Source organism: Hippopotamus amphibius, chromosome 12, assembly GCF_030028045.1.
Source record: "Hippopotamus amphibius kiboko isolate mHipAmp2 chromosome 12, mHipAmp2.hap2, whole genome shotgun sequence".
Lineage (NCBI taxonomy): Eukaryota > Metazoa > Chordata > Mammalia > Artiodactyla > Hippopotamidae > Hippopotamus > Hippopotamus amphibius.
In genome coordinates this window covers 11,533,673-11,546,914 of record NC_080197.1, presented here as the reverse complement: position 1 = coordinate 11,546,914, position 13,242 = coordinate 11,533,673, and the positions used below count along the sequence as shown (strand labels likewise).

At 43.1% G+C, this 13,242-nt stretch overlaps 1 protein-coding gene and 1 non-coding gene across 8 annotated transcripts in view; one reads left to right on the top strand and one right to left on the bottom strand.

Annotated features, from left to right (window-relative positions):
* Window positions 1-13,242, bottom strand: part of B4GALT5 (beta-1,4-galactosyltransferase 5) — a 74,103-nt gene that overhangs the window by 15,165 nt on the left and 45,696 nt on the right. For all 7 annotated transcript variants that reach the window (XM_057703367.1, XM_057703370.1, XM_057703368.1 and 4 more), the window contains one exon: window positions 6,645-6,779. In XM_057703367.1, coding sequence (XP_057559350.1) covers window positions 6,645-6,779 — 135 coding nt within the window. The remainder of the gene's footprint in view (window positions 1-6,644; window positions 6,780-13,242) is intronic.
* On the top strand, window positions 12,185-12,314 carry LOC130834224 (small nucleolar RNA SNORA17). The gene has a single exon (XR_009048612.1). It is a non-coding gene; the product is annotated as a small nucleolar RNA SNORA17 (small nucleolar RNA).

The following is a 13,242-nucleotide window of genomic DNA, read 5'->3' as shown; positions in this document are numbered from 1 at the left end:
AAAGACAGAACCAAGCCTTAGAGCTACAACCTAAGTAGGAAATAAGAAGTTAAAAAAACATGTGGGGAAGGAGACAACACACCTTCTAACCTTAAAGATGCTACTTTTGGGGTCTACTTGAAGACACAGATCAATTCCTTTCTAATTCCTTCCAACACTGATATACACAACAGGTCTGGTAGTGAAACCACACAACCCTAACTGGGATTTGAACTCACTGTTTTGTTTTGGTTTTGGTCGCACTCCACAGCATGTGGGATCTTAGTTCCCTGACCAGGGACCTAACCTGCACCCCTGCATTGGAAGCATGGAGTCTTAACCACTGGACCGCCAGGGAAGTCCCATGAACCCACTCTTTTAACTGAGATCAAATACCTGGTCTCAGGACTTACTGAAGCTCAGGTTGTTTATGTCTCAGCACAGAAATTCAAATTCAGTGAGAGACAAAGTGATAGGTAAGAAATGGATTTGTTTAGAGAGATATACATTCCACAGACAGAATGCAGTCTGTCTCAAAAGGCGAGGAGAGTGGCCTTGGAAGAAACACACTCCAGAGACAGAGTGTGGACCCATCTCAGAAGGTGAGAGGCCCCAAAATATGGGGTTGTTAGTTTTTCTGGGCTGGGTAATTTCCTAGGCTAATGAGTGTGAGGATTATTCCAACTATTTTGGGGAAGGGGCGGAGATTTCGAGGAATTGGGCCATCGCCTACTTTTTGACCTTCTCCAGTTGGCCTCGGAACTGTCATGGCGGCTGTGGGTGTGTCATTTAGCTAATGTATTATGAAGAGTATAAAACAAGGCTCAAGGTCTACTGGAAATCGAACCTTCCATTATCTTGGACCTAGTTGGTTCTGACCAGTTTATGTCGTATCCAACGGCTATGTCATTCTTTTAAATTTTATTTATTTATTTATTTATTTATTTTTGGCTGCACTGAGTCTTCGTTGCTGTGCACAGGTTTTCTCTACTTGCAGCGAGTGGTGGCTACTCTTCATTGTGGTGCAAGGGCTTCTCATTGCAGTGACTTCTCTTGTTGCAGAGCTTGGGCTCTAGGCACGTGGGCTTCAGTATTTGTGGCACATGGGCTCAGTAGCTGTGGCTCACAGGCTCTAGAGCGCAGGCTAGTAGTAGTGGCGCAAGGGCTTAGTTGCTCCGTGGCATGTGGGATCTTCCCGGACCAGGGATCGAACCCAAATACCCTACATCAGCATGCAGATTCTTAACCACTGCACCACCACGGAAGTCCCTATTTTATTTTTTTAATATTTTACTTATTTATTTGGCTCTGCCATGTCTTAGTTGCAGCATGTGGGATCTTTGTGTGGCATGCGGACTCTTAGTTGCGGCAACGGTGTGGGATCTAGTTCACTGGCCAGGGATCGAACCTGGGGCCCCTGCATTGGGAGCACAGAGTCTTATCCACTGGACCACCAGGGAAGTCCCACTATGTCATTCTTTTAAAGGTTGTGCCCTGTTCCCCCTTCCTTCCTGTTTCATAGCAGCTAGCATGAAACAAAACACCACTTACTTTTTTCTTCTGGTTACTGAATTAATAACATCATTTAAAGAAAAGAAAACCTCAAATACACAACTCCTAAATGCAAGTCCTCCATAATCTTGCCATACACCTTGGAGAAGCCCCACTCCTCAAAAACCCTAATTTCCTCATTTCTAATTTTAAATTCTTTACATAAAAATTTAAACAAAATCTACCTTCCCACTAGCAGCAGAAACCTTTTCAAGTGGAAGAGGCAGAGGAAATTAATTGCTCACGACCTGGTGAAAACTGTGCCTGGTTATTGTGGGGGCCTAGCTCTCCTGCAGCTGCCAAAAAACAGGCGGACTAAACTGCATACTCTCCTTAGGGGCTCCAAACACCAATTTCTCAGTCTTCTAAAGCACGACCCCACTGAATGAGGGAACTGCTGTAAGAAAAAGCCAGCCTGCTGAATTTCTAGGGCCACAGTTTTACGTTCTCATTTAAATATAATCCATTTCGAACCAGGACATGTTCTTCTAGCAAGGGAGGTTGACGGCAAAGAAGGCACCTGCTTTTACATTGATAACATAGGAGAACAGACATCCTTCCTATCTGCAAATTCAAATGGCCTGCTTGGTCAACTGTGCTTTCCATCAGTGGTTCAGCAGCCTTGGCTGCATATCAGAATCATCTAAGAAAGCTTTAAAAAAATCCTTATGCCCAGACTATACCCCAGACTAATGAAGTAAGAACCTCTGGGGTTGGGGAGGCAGGCATCAGTAAAGCCCTCCAGGGGAGTCCAGTGTGCACTCAGGTTGACATGGCTACCTCAATAGGTGGTGTTGGTAAAATTCCGCTTTCTCCATCAAATTACCGAATCCAGTTGAGCAGGGAATGAAAAGCGCTGACTAACACATTCCAGGACGAATCACGACTTTCTCCTCCCATCTGAGAAAGGGCCAAACCCTTGCCTCTCTGATTGAAAGACGTGGAAATGCATATATACTAGAAAGATGTCATCAGGACAAGTATTTGTAAAATATAAAGAAATCTGCATTCTTCGAGAGTTAGTACGCTTAAGGCTGACTACCTGCTGGGAGAGAAGACATAAAGACAAGTATGGACTTAGCATCCAAAACCAGAGAGAAAGAGGTGAAGAATATCTACCTCATTGAACATAGTACAAAACGTGCTGGCAATGACTTTGTTCATTTTATTTGTCTACAACAACAGACCTGTTTTGAAGGATGCAGGCAAGAGAACACTCTTCTGAGTATGTGACCAGAAGGGGACTGGGACCATCAGCGTGGGGAGGTTTGAGTGCATGCGCACGCAGGTACAGAGGGAAGAAACCTCCCTCTGGGTGAAAGTGACTGGGGCGAATGGCGCCTAAGTGCCAGGCCACCCAACCTCTCACCTCAAATACACAACTAAGTGGCTGGATTGGATGAACCCAGAGAATTCTCTTCTGATGCCAACATTCTCTTGCGTGTCTCCCCCCACTGCTCAGAGTAAATTTTACAGGACTCACAATCTCATGTACCGAAGACAAGAAGCTTCACCAGTCATTATTTCAGGCTTATTTCCAGGTCACAGTCCTAACCCCTCAAACTACATTCTTTTTAGGCAGCAGCCACTGTAGCTTTCAGGGATAAAGAAGGGTAGCACTGCTCCAAGGACACACTAAGCTTTTTAGCTACACCGGGCCTCCTGACGGCCTGTGAATGTGGGTGTCTGCCACAGCACTTTCTCCAGGGTGGGGCAACACAGCTCACGAACTACCTCAGCCCAGGCTACACTCTCTACCAAGCCCACAGTGCTCCTGGTGGGAGTGGCCAGGTCAGCAGTGATGGTCATTTAGCTCTCTCAGCAGCGTTAGGCCCCAAACGCTCTTTCTGACTGTGGTAGGCAGAAAACTACTTTGAAGTGAATAAAAGTAGTTGGTTTTTACTGGATAACTTCCAATGAAATGATGTGCCAATAACAGAAGCCAATCAAGATGGCAATTTCAGAACTAGGTTACAACACTTAAAATGTGTTTTCTTGTGAAATCTATCCACTCACACACTCAAAAATCACTCACTCCGTGCCTTCTGTGTGCTAGGCAGTGTACCAGGTACTGGTGGTAGAAAACCAAAACGGGCAATGAAGGAGGTGCTGGGGTTCAGAGGTCAGCAAATCCCAATCCCACTGCTGCCCTTCATCCCTAAAAGGGGGACACAGTAGTTATCTTACTGAGTTCTTGTCAGGAGCCCATGACATAATGCAAGCAAAGCGTCTACCCCACCATAAGCAGGCCCCGAGGGCAGACTCCAAATTCACAAGGAAAAGAGACACACTAAACATGAAATGGATGATTAACTAGTCCAACCGGAGTGGTGCTGGGAAAAATCACCTTAGTGTATGAGAATTTGAGGATAAACACATACAAATTCAAATAATGATGGATCCCTGGATACGCTTTCCATGGGTGTACTCACTTCCTGCTCAGCTTCCCAGGGACAACAACCCCTCTGGGAATTAGCGTGAGCCTGTGTTGCAAGACCAGCAGCGGTGCAGGGACAGAGAACTGCTACACGCCCTCTAACTTTGCGAGGAAACAAGCCACCTCACCAATGACCCAGAGAGAAGCTCCAGCATCCTCTGACCTTGGAGAGGGACGAACACTTGGAGTGGGTAAAGGCCATGCCAGTACACTGCTCCTTTATCCAGAGTGACACAGGGGCAAGAGCTCCGAGTGGCAGTCGATGGATTCCCGAGTTTCATCATCCAACTAGAAGCAGGTTCGGGCAGAGTATAGGGAAAGTCACATGACAAGCCACTCCGGCACCCCCAAAATTATTTGTACACGTGAAAAATGGAAGTAACAACCCTGCCTCCCCAATGGAGTCATATCCGAGTCCAGTGAGACAACGTGTGTGGGATCATTTGCAAAACCCAACACCACCACACAGGATGAATTTGGAAACAAAAACGCGCTCAGCCTTCCCCCTTGACTTCAGGTTCTGCAGGGACTCCTCTTCCAGGTACGGTGCAGAGCTCAGGCAATTCATCCCATGGGGTCACAATCTGGCTGAAAAGCTCTGAAAAGTTCATCATTTGCTCTTTGCAAACAAGAAGAAAGGAAGTACCGAAGTTTATTCATTTGCTAACAGTAGTTCTTGGATGCTGCTAAATTGGCCAGCAGGGCAGATTGATAAATTAGGATGTGGTCAGTTCTTCTCAGGATTTAACTTCCCTTTCACAGGCAATGCTTTCTCTTGAGATCCCAACAACACAGAATAATTCTCACTTGGCACATTTGCAAAGCAATTTCACATGCTACAGTGAGCTCTGGACAATCTTAGAACTTACTAGAGAAGAACAAAGGACTGATATGGAGGAAAGAATAATTTTTAAAAATACCTATTTTATAACACTAGGCTTGGGTGAAATCAGTAAAAAGCCACAGGGAAGCACATTAGTCCTTAGTTAAAGAAATAAGAGGCAAATCATAAATGTGAAGCAAAATGAAATTTCAGAATCTATTTTCTAAATAAAAACCATCCCTGGCTGGAAACTAGAGAAGCCTCATGACAGACCCATTTAACCATCTGGAAATACTTCCTCTGTTCAATTTTTGGAACAGTTAAAAAGACAGATAAAAAAGACAGCTTTAAAAAAAATAAAAATAAAAAATAAATAAAAAATAAAAAAGACAGCTTTCTCTCAAAGGTTAAGAACTTGTTATGTATAGTCTTTTGTAAAAATCGTTTAAGTCAAAACCACAATTCAGGAACAAGTTCTTACAATATAATGTTAGGCAACCATCTAACATCAGTGTTCTTTTTCCCTCTTTACATAATTAGTGCTTATAATATAATACAAGCTACAGGTAAAAGTTCCAAAGATTAAGGCAGAAAAGTTCACTCCTGGGTCCATCATTGATACTTAGCTGAATAATCTGAAAAGCTTTCTTCAAAGCTAAATGAGTCTGGACTTCCTACATGGCACAGTGGTAAAGAATCCACCTGCCAATGCAGGGGACACGGGTTCGAGCCCTGCCCGGGGAAGATTCCACATGCCACGGAGCAACTAAGCCTGTGCGCCACAACTATTGAGCTTGTGCTCTAGAGCCCGTGAGCCACAACTACTGAGCCCATGTGCTGCAACTACGGAAGCCCACGTGCCTAGGGCCCGTGCTCCACAACAAGAGAAGCCACTACAATGAGGAGCCTGTGCACCCCAATGAAGAGTAGCCCCCGCTCTCAGCAACTAGAGAAAGCCCGTGTGCAGCAACGAAGACCCAGCACAGCCAATAAATAAATAAAATTAATTAATTAATTAAAAAAAAAAAAAAAGCTAAATGAGTCTGACCACCAAACTCAGGCATGCAGCTAGTATTCAACCACAGGATGAAAACCACACCTGACTGGGGAAGGTAAACTAGGTGATCCATTCAACTTTTCTTCCAGAAGTCGCTTTTATAATTTGTGGAAATTGTCCCAGACTGCACGATGATTATGAAACGGAAATCTGTTAAGCTACAACTAAAGCATTTATAAACAATGAGGTGAACAAGTCCTACTGGGCTCAACAAGTTCAAGCAGCATCCAGAGGAGCTGGACCAACTCTTCTTGTATGGCCACCAGGATCATATTACCTTTGAAAACACTGTGGACACACCACTACCACATGTAACGCAAAAAACAAAACTAACAAACAAACCCCGCAATGTTAAGCCAAAAAATAAGTGTAAGCAAGTCCACGCAACCTGTTTTTCCTCACTGACGGTATGGGTTTATTTTTTTAAATCAAGTTATTTTCAGGAACAGCTTTTAGTGCTCCTGCTTTGCTGGTGTCCTAAAGATACATGCTTAATCTGCCCACTTAGGGCAACTACACAAAAAAGTAGGTCTTGAAAGATACTCCTGACCTCCCCCACTCTCTGAAAAGTATTAGGAATGAAATGGAGTCATCCAGTCACCCTTAATACACTGTTAGCAAAACGAACAAGGATTCATTTTGCAAGAGCTTCTTCTTTTGGTGATAACATAAGACTCAGCCAAAACTTCCCTCCTTCACAATGCACTTTTTTTCCATCAAAAATAATTATTTGAAGCAAATTTACCTCTCCTGGGAGGAGACACTCTGAGCAGACCACCCCTTTACTAAAAATATACCTGAGTCATTCACGCTGCTGTTCCTCTTGGCATAAGCGCTCCGAACCACCTGCTCGTAAACCTGAGCGCCGATCGTTCTCATGTTGTCCCGGATGAGAATGCCTTGAGCCTGCATCATGAAGAGGTAGGTGTTCACTGCAGAAAACAGAAGGAGAGGGAAAAGAGGTTAATTCAGAAGCAATCAATAACACAAAACACACAAAAAAGCCACATAACTTTGGCTTTCTTTTTTTCCCCCTTTTCCTTTTGAAACCTCTTTCAGCTCTAAAACTCTACAAATGCCCTAACTTCTATTTTCCAAATTGGGTTCTACGTTTTCAGGACACCAATATTCCTTGGGTAGCTAGTAGGACTCAGGGGAATTTCTGTCCATATTCAGCAGTTTAAAAAAAACCATAAATTAAAAAAATTATATTCCACCTGGTCTTCAAATGCCCAAGCTGTATCCTAATACTGTCAGGATCAGAAAGACCTTTAAGAATCAATTAAAACATTTTGAAAAAGATCGCTGCTCTCTTTAAGTTCACATTCTTAATACATGACGGCTATCCTCAGAGAAAGGAAACCACTGACTGCCCTGCCTTCTGGAAACACTTAGAGGTAGATACATCTGGTCCTGGCTATCTTTGGAAAGTGGCGATGAAGGTTCTAGCTACTTTTCTTTGCGGTATTTGGAAAGAAAAAGAAGATAATGAAAGAATGTCAGCAGTCCTCGCTACCCACCCACCTTAGCCCCAAAGTCCAAAACAGGAAAGAAGCAGGTGGTTTGGTCCAGGTGTCAGCTAAAACATATTCCCTTCATGACACACACAAATATCAAATCATTATATTGTGCATCTGAAACTAAAATAATGTTACATGCAAGTTATAGCCCAAAGAAAACAAAGCAAAACAAAAAACATATTCTTAACAAATGATTATTCAGATTAACTGCCCAATCATCGTCATCTTTGGAGAGCGATCTCCCCTTGGGTTTTCCTGAAGTCTCTACAGCATGAAATTAGAGGATCTCAAATATAATTCCTGTATTCCATTTGCAATCTCAAGTATCATTTATTTTCAAGAAATTGTAAGGTTTGTAAACACAGCTTCTTCACCAGCCATCCTAGTTTACTCATGTTCCCCTCACCACTCACTGTGAAAGGGGGATGTTTTACAGGGGTGGCAAATGCATGAGTCTCCACTCTGGCGTGTGCTAGGGATCATCTGAACACCTGGCTGACCTCCAACCAGGCCCCAGGCAGGTATGCAACAGAGAGGCTGGGCCACTGCTCCTGACTCAGTACACACGTCCTCGGGTGGTCCTGGCTCTTCAACAAGGCATATTTTGTGGACACTGTCTCATCATAATTATCACGGTATCCTGCACGTAATGGGCAGTAAATAACGACTAAATGGATGAAGTTTAGAAGTCAATTTACTTTTATTTCAAGCTGTTGTGTGTGGTGCTCGTACGTGTGGTGGGGGTGAGGACAGGGATGAATCATCTGGCACAACTCTCAACGTGGAAAACCTCCGGTGGCCCACATTAAACGGGGACATAAAATCTTTCAAAAGATTTCAAATCATCTCTAAGGTAAATCCAGAGCCATAAAATAATTAACAAAAGAAATCAATGTTCAGAATGGTTTTCGAAACGAGGGAGCCGTTTCACATTTGGCCTGGCAGTGACTGGAAGACAACTGCATGGTTGTTACCTCCTGGCATCTTGGGGAATAGATCTGATGCAGTGTTTACTCTCTGTAGCAAGAAAAAGTCACTGGGAAAAAAACAGCTTCAAATCCTTAAAGAAAGTATAATGCTCTGAAAACTCTGAAAACAAGAGTAGCATCTCATTTTCTATTTACAGCAGAGAGCACAGTGCCCGGTCACAGTAGGCAGGCAGTGAAGCCTAAGATTTAAACTTCATCCAATATCATATTTCTAATGTGGTTCTGTAGTATTTTTCTTAATCACTTAGGCTATACATTATGTATAATACACATATTAAATCTTCCTTCCATCCCCAACATACTACTAAACCAGTTGTCTTCAATAATATAAAAACAAATATTTATTGAACATTGTGTATAAAGCTGTCAGGCACTGCATAAAATACACTACCTCTTTTCTCCAAAATTTCATTTTCTCTGAGCTTCTTATCTTCTACACTGTAAAGGACACTGTTGTTAGCCCCTCTTTTAAAAATTTCCTCCCTTTCTTAGTTATGCAGGATTCCCCTAGGACAGTTCTTAAACCCCTCCCTGCCTATCGCCTGGAGAGCATTCTGAAGCCTGCTTCTCCGCCTCCCACCCCCAGATACCCTGATGCAGTAAGTCTGAGTTAAGGCCCGTGAATCTGCACTTGTAACAAGCTCACAGGTGATACCATTGTGGCTGGTCAGAGGACCACACTTCCAGAACCACGGCTCTAGGGAACCTCAGGACATAATAAATAATAGTGAGTAACATTCATTGAGCACTTAATTACTTAATCCTTTATCTTGTTTAATCCTCATAAACCTAAGAGGCAAGTAACACTCTCCAACTTAGAGTTAACTTCTAGGCTTTGGTTTCTCCACCTTGCTCCACCAAGGTCACTGAGGGGTGGATCTGAGCCAGGTGTACCTACGCTCTAACCACTAGGCTTAAGAACGTGCTCATCCATGTTCTAGCCACAACCTGTCCCTCAAAGATTTCACACACCCACAAGACTTAAATGATTGCTCTTAGGCAATAGCTCTCAAGTCTTTATCTCCTACACAAAGCTGCCAAGTGGATCTATCTTAATTACAGATTTATCCACACTGCTTCTTCTCAAAAGCCTTCTACGTCTCTTGCCTTCATCCCCGGGGCTTGTGCTGATCGGCAATGCTTCTGCTCTCCTCTCTGCCATGCAAATCTCATCAATCCTTCAAGCCCCAGTTTATAAATGTACTTTTCCAGTCTTCCCCTTCTAGAATTTCTGTGGTACTGTTAAAGATTGTCAAAAATTTGCCTTTTGTTTATATTTTGTCTTAGTTTGCTAACAACTGTCTCATGTGTTAGTCTTGTCATTCAATTAACAAATTTACACAAACCACGTATTATTAATGCTATTTCTAATTATCCACAGGAATTAAGCACAAGGCTGAAAAAATAAAAGGCTGAGGAAATAAATTTTGCCAAACAAAAGAAAATAATCACAAATTCACAGACTCGGGGTTGGATGGGATTTTAAAGAACACTTTTCAATACCTCCTCATACACCACCACCTCAAAACTATACCTTCCAAGAACACAGAGTCAGTATGTAAAATACAGCCATCTTCAAAGAAAATTCTACTTTGGGTTGGGTCCAAAATGTTTTCCAGTCACTTTTACCTACTGATTCTCATCCTGCCCCTTGATGGAACCGTCAAGGCCCTTTCCCACACTCCAGATATTGGAAGACAGGCATTTTCAACCTCCCCCCACCCTCACCTCTGCCCCACCTAACCTTCTCCTGCAGCCCCATGCTAGAGAGCCCACTTCCTCTGTGTGCCCTCCCCACCCTGGAGTCACCACAACTTCCTTCCCCATCCTGGCTGATCTCCTCTGGATACCAGCCCAGGAGTCTACACTTTGACAAAGGGTGGTGCCCATGCTGATGGTGGTCCAGGTGCAGTCTGATGCGCCCAGAAACAAGCAGAACTACCAGCAGCTCTGTTCCATCTGTTCCCAAAGTGCTGTCAACTCAAGCCCCCTCTTGGAGGTGCAAATGCACAATAACTCAAGGCCAAAGAAATCCTACAACGGGGATGCTGAATCATCTAATCCACCATTTCCCAAACCTGCCCCTTTCCCCACCACATAACATAACTAGTAGCATCAGGTGATTCCCTGCAGAACTCACTGTGGGAAATTCTGTTTTGGATAATTTTAGTAACAGAATTTAAAACTCCCATTATATGCTAGATAATCAATCCATAACTGCTGAGTGTTGTTGGCAGACAGCAGTCACACCACATTATTGATTCACAATAAGCTTGCTAGAGGCAAAATACTTGATCTTTTTAGCTGCTAAGCTACACTTCCTCTTGTTCTGTGCTCATGCAGTTGGTTATATACATCAAACTGCAGGACCTTATAATTGTCCCTATTAAAAGTTTTGTTACTAAATTTAGCCCATGGTTCTGGCCTAAACTAGTAAGTACCTATGCGCAAGCACACACACCTTGCTTTCAATCTAAATGATCTCATTTAAAATTCACTTCTTTGTGAAGTAGATATCATCTTGATTTCTTGAGATAGATGTCAAGTCCTCCAGAAGTCATTTACCCAAGGTCACATAGTGAAGTCAAAAACACAGAGAGAGGGACTTCCCTGGTTGGCACAGTGGTTAAAAATCTGCCTGCCGATGCAGGGGACCATGGGTTCGAGCCCTGGTCCGGGAAGATCCCACATGCTGTGGAGCAACTATGCCCGTGTGCCACAACTGCTGAGCCCATGTGCCACAACTACTGAAGCCTGCACGCCTAGAGCCTGTACTCCTCAAGAATAGAAGCCACCATACTGAGAAGCCTGCGTACTGCAACGAAGAGTAGCCCCCGCTCAATGCAACCAGAGAAAGCCTGCGTGCAGCAATGAAGACCCAACGCAGCCAATCAATCAATTTATTAAAAAAAAAGAATGAACCTGAAATACTGTATTTAAAAAAAAACAAACAAAAAACACGAGAGGTTGAGTTAGGCGTTCCCTACCACTTTGATGAACATTTCTTTGAAAAACGGTACTCTCCAATAATGTGTTCCTGATCAACTGTAGGTGAATCACAGGTTAAAAAAAAATTACACTGGCACATGGTTGTTAAATCCTCCATTGTGTCAACGAGTGCCTACTGAGCCTCTACTTTCCTATGTGCTTTTTATTTTTTTACACACAGTACTAGGCCGCTGCATGCCAAGGATGAGCAGGACAACACAGAATAAGGTACAGACACAATTAAACAGGAAGGTATAATGCAGTGTGATAAATGCTAAAATAACATTTACTACAAATTCAGGCTTACTAGTAACTTTTTTATACGTTGGAGAAACAGTAATATTATCCAGCACCTATTTCTGGATTGAGGCATCTCTTATGATCATAACTCAGCTGAGAAAAATAAGCCCCACTCATGTTTACGTAATTGGAAATTTCCACCAAGATGCCAGTGTACGCAGACTTGGGCCATGGCTTTAACTGGAGAGTTTCCGGGAGTAAAGCACTGGACCTCCTAACAGGAAGGCATCCTCTCCTCTCTCCAGGAGAGTTCCAGTTGGCCTCCATATCCATATCCTTATGAATCAGGTAACGTGGGATTTTCACTTGAAAACCCACATCTGACGCTGAAAAAATTCCTCACTAGATAATGAAATCTGACATTCCAGATTAGGAGCAAAATAATTTGACACCATGAACCCAGGAGGAAATGACACAATTAGAAGTTTCTGTACCCTTAGGAGTTCATAATTTTTTTAACCTAAACATGTGTATCCTTGATGCCTGTTGCATCTGGCTTGGTAAGCTAAAACAGAATTAAGAAGTAGAAAAAGAAAGCCCACTGCCCCTAGAGGCATTGCAGGTGTGGCTGCTGTGTCACGTTTGTGTCATTAGGGGCAAAGAGAAGAGAGGCTTGTCCATAGCCAGTGCTCTGGCCCGTGGGTGTCTGGATGGTGGATAGTCTGACACTCAAGGGTTAAAAAAAAAAAAAAAAAGAAAGAAAGCAAGCCATTCCTTTCCTGACCAGTCTTTAAAAATCTGTGTCTTAACACCAACACTCAAACACGTGCATGTGCACAGCCCCCAGCCACCTTTCCCTCTTTATTTTTCTATTTAACATATTACACCTTCTCTTATTTGTCTTGTTATCTCCCTTAGAATGTGAGCTCCAGGGGGCAAGGATCTATGCCCATGGTGGCTAGAAGAGTGTGTCTGGAACACAGAAGACGCACAATTAACACTTGAATAAATGAGTATCTAAGTTGGGACAATGAACAGTGGAGACGTCTAAACTCAGCTGTGCCCAAGAAGGCAGGGATATGGGATTTCAAGCCTCTCTCTCTCCTTTACCAGAGGAACTCAAAATGTTTTGAGTTAACCAGCTTCACTGCACAAACCTGTTCTTAAGAAAAGTTCAGCAATTCCTTTTTACCAACTGAGCAGAGCTGCCAAACAGATTAGCCTTTCACTAAAAACGTTCTCTGGTACTCTCACTCGTCAAGTTGTGTGGTTTCTTCATGTTTCTTAATATGAGGCACATGTTTATTCAAAACTTTGTGCAATATTTGTAATCGGAAAACACTGGGAAAAAACCGAAACGTCACCCAAAGGGAAATGGTTGAATAAATTACTGTACATTCACATAGATGCGATACCGCGAGGCTACACAAAAGAATGAGGAATCATTCAAAATAGCCCCAAACTGGAAAGAACCCAGAAGTCCATCTACAGTAGAACAGATTAAAAATGTGTGGCCCATCTGAATCTTGGAATACTATACACCAACCAGAAGAGACAAACTACAACTATAGCAACCACACGGATGAGTCTCTCCTACATCACATGGAACAAAGACACCAAAGGGCACTGATGGTGTGATTCTATGAACACAGGGCCCC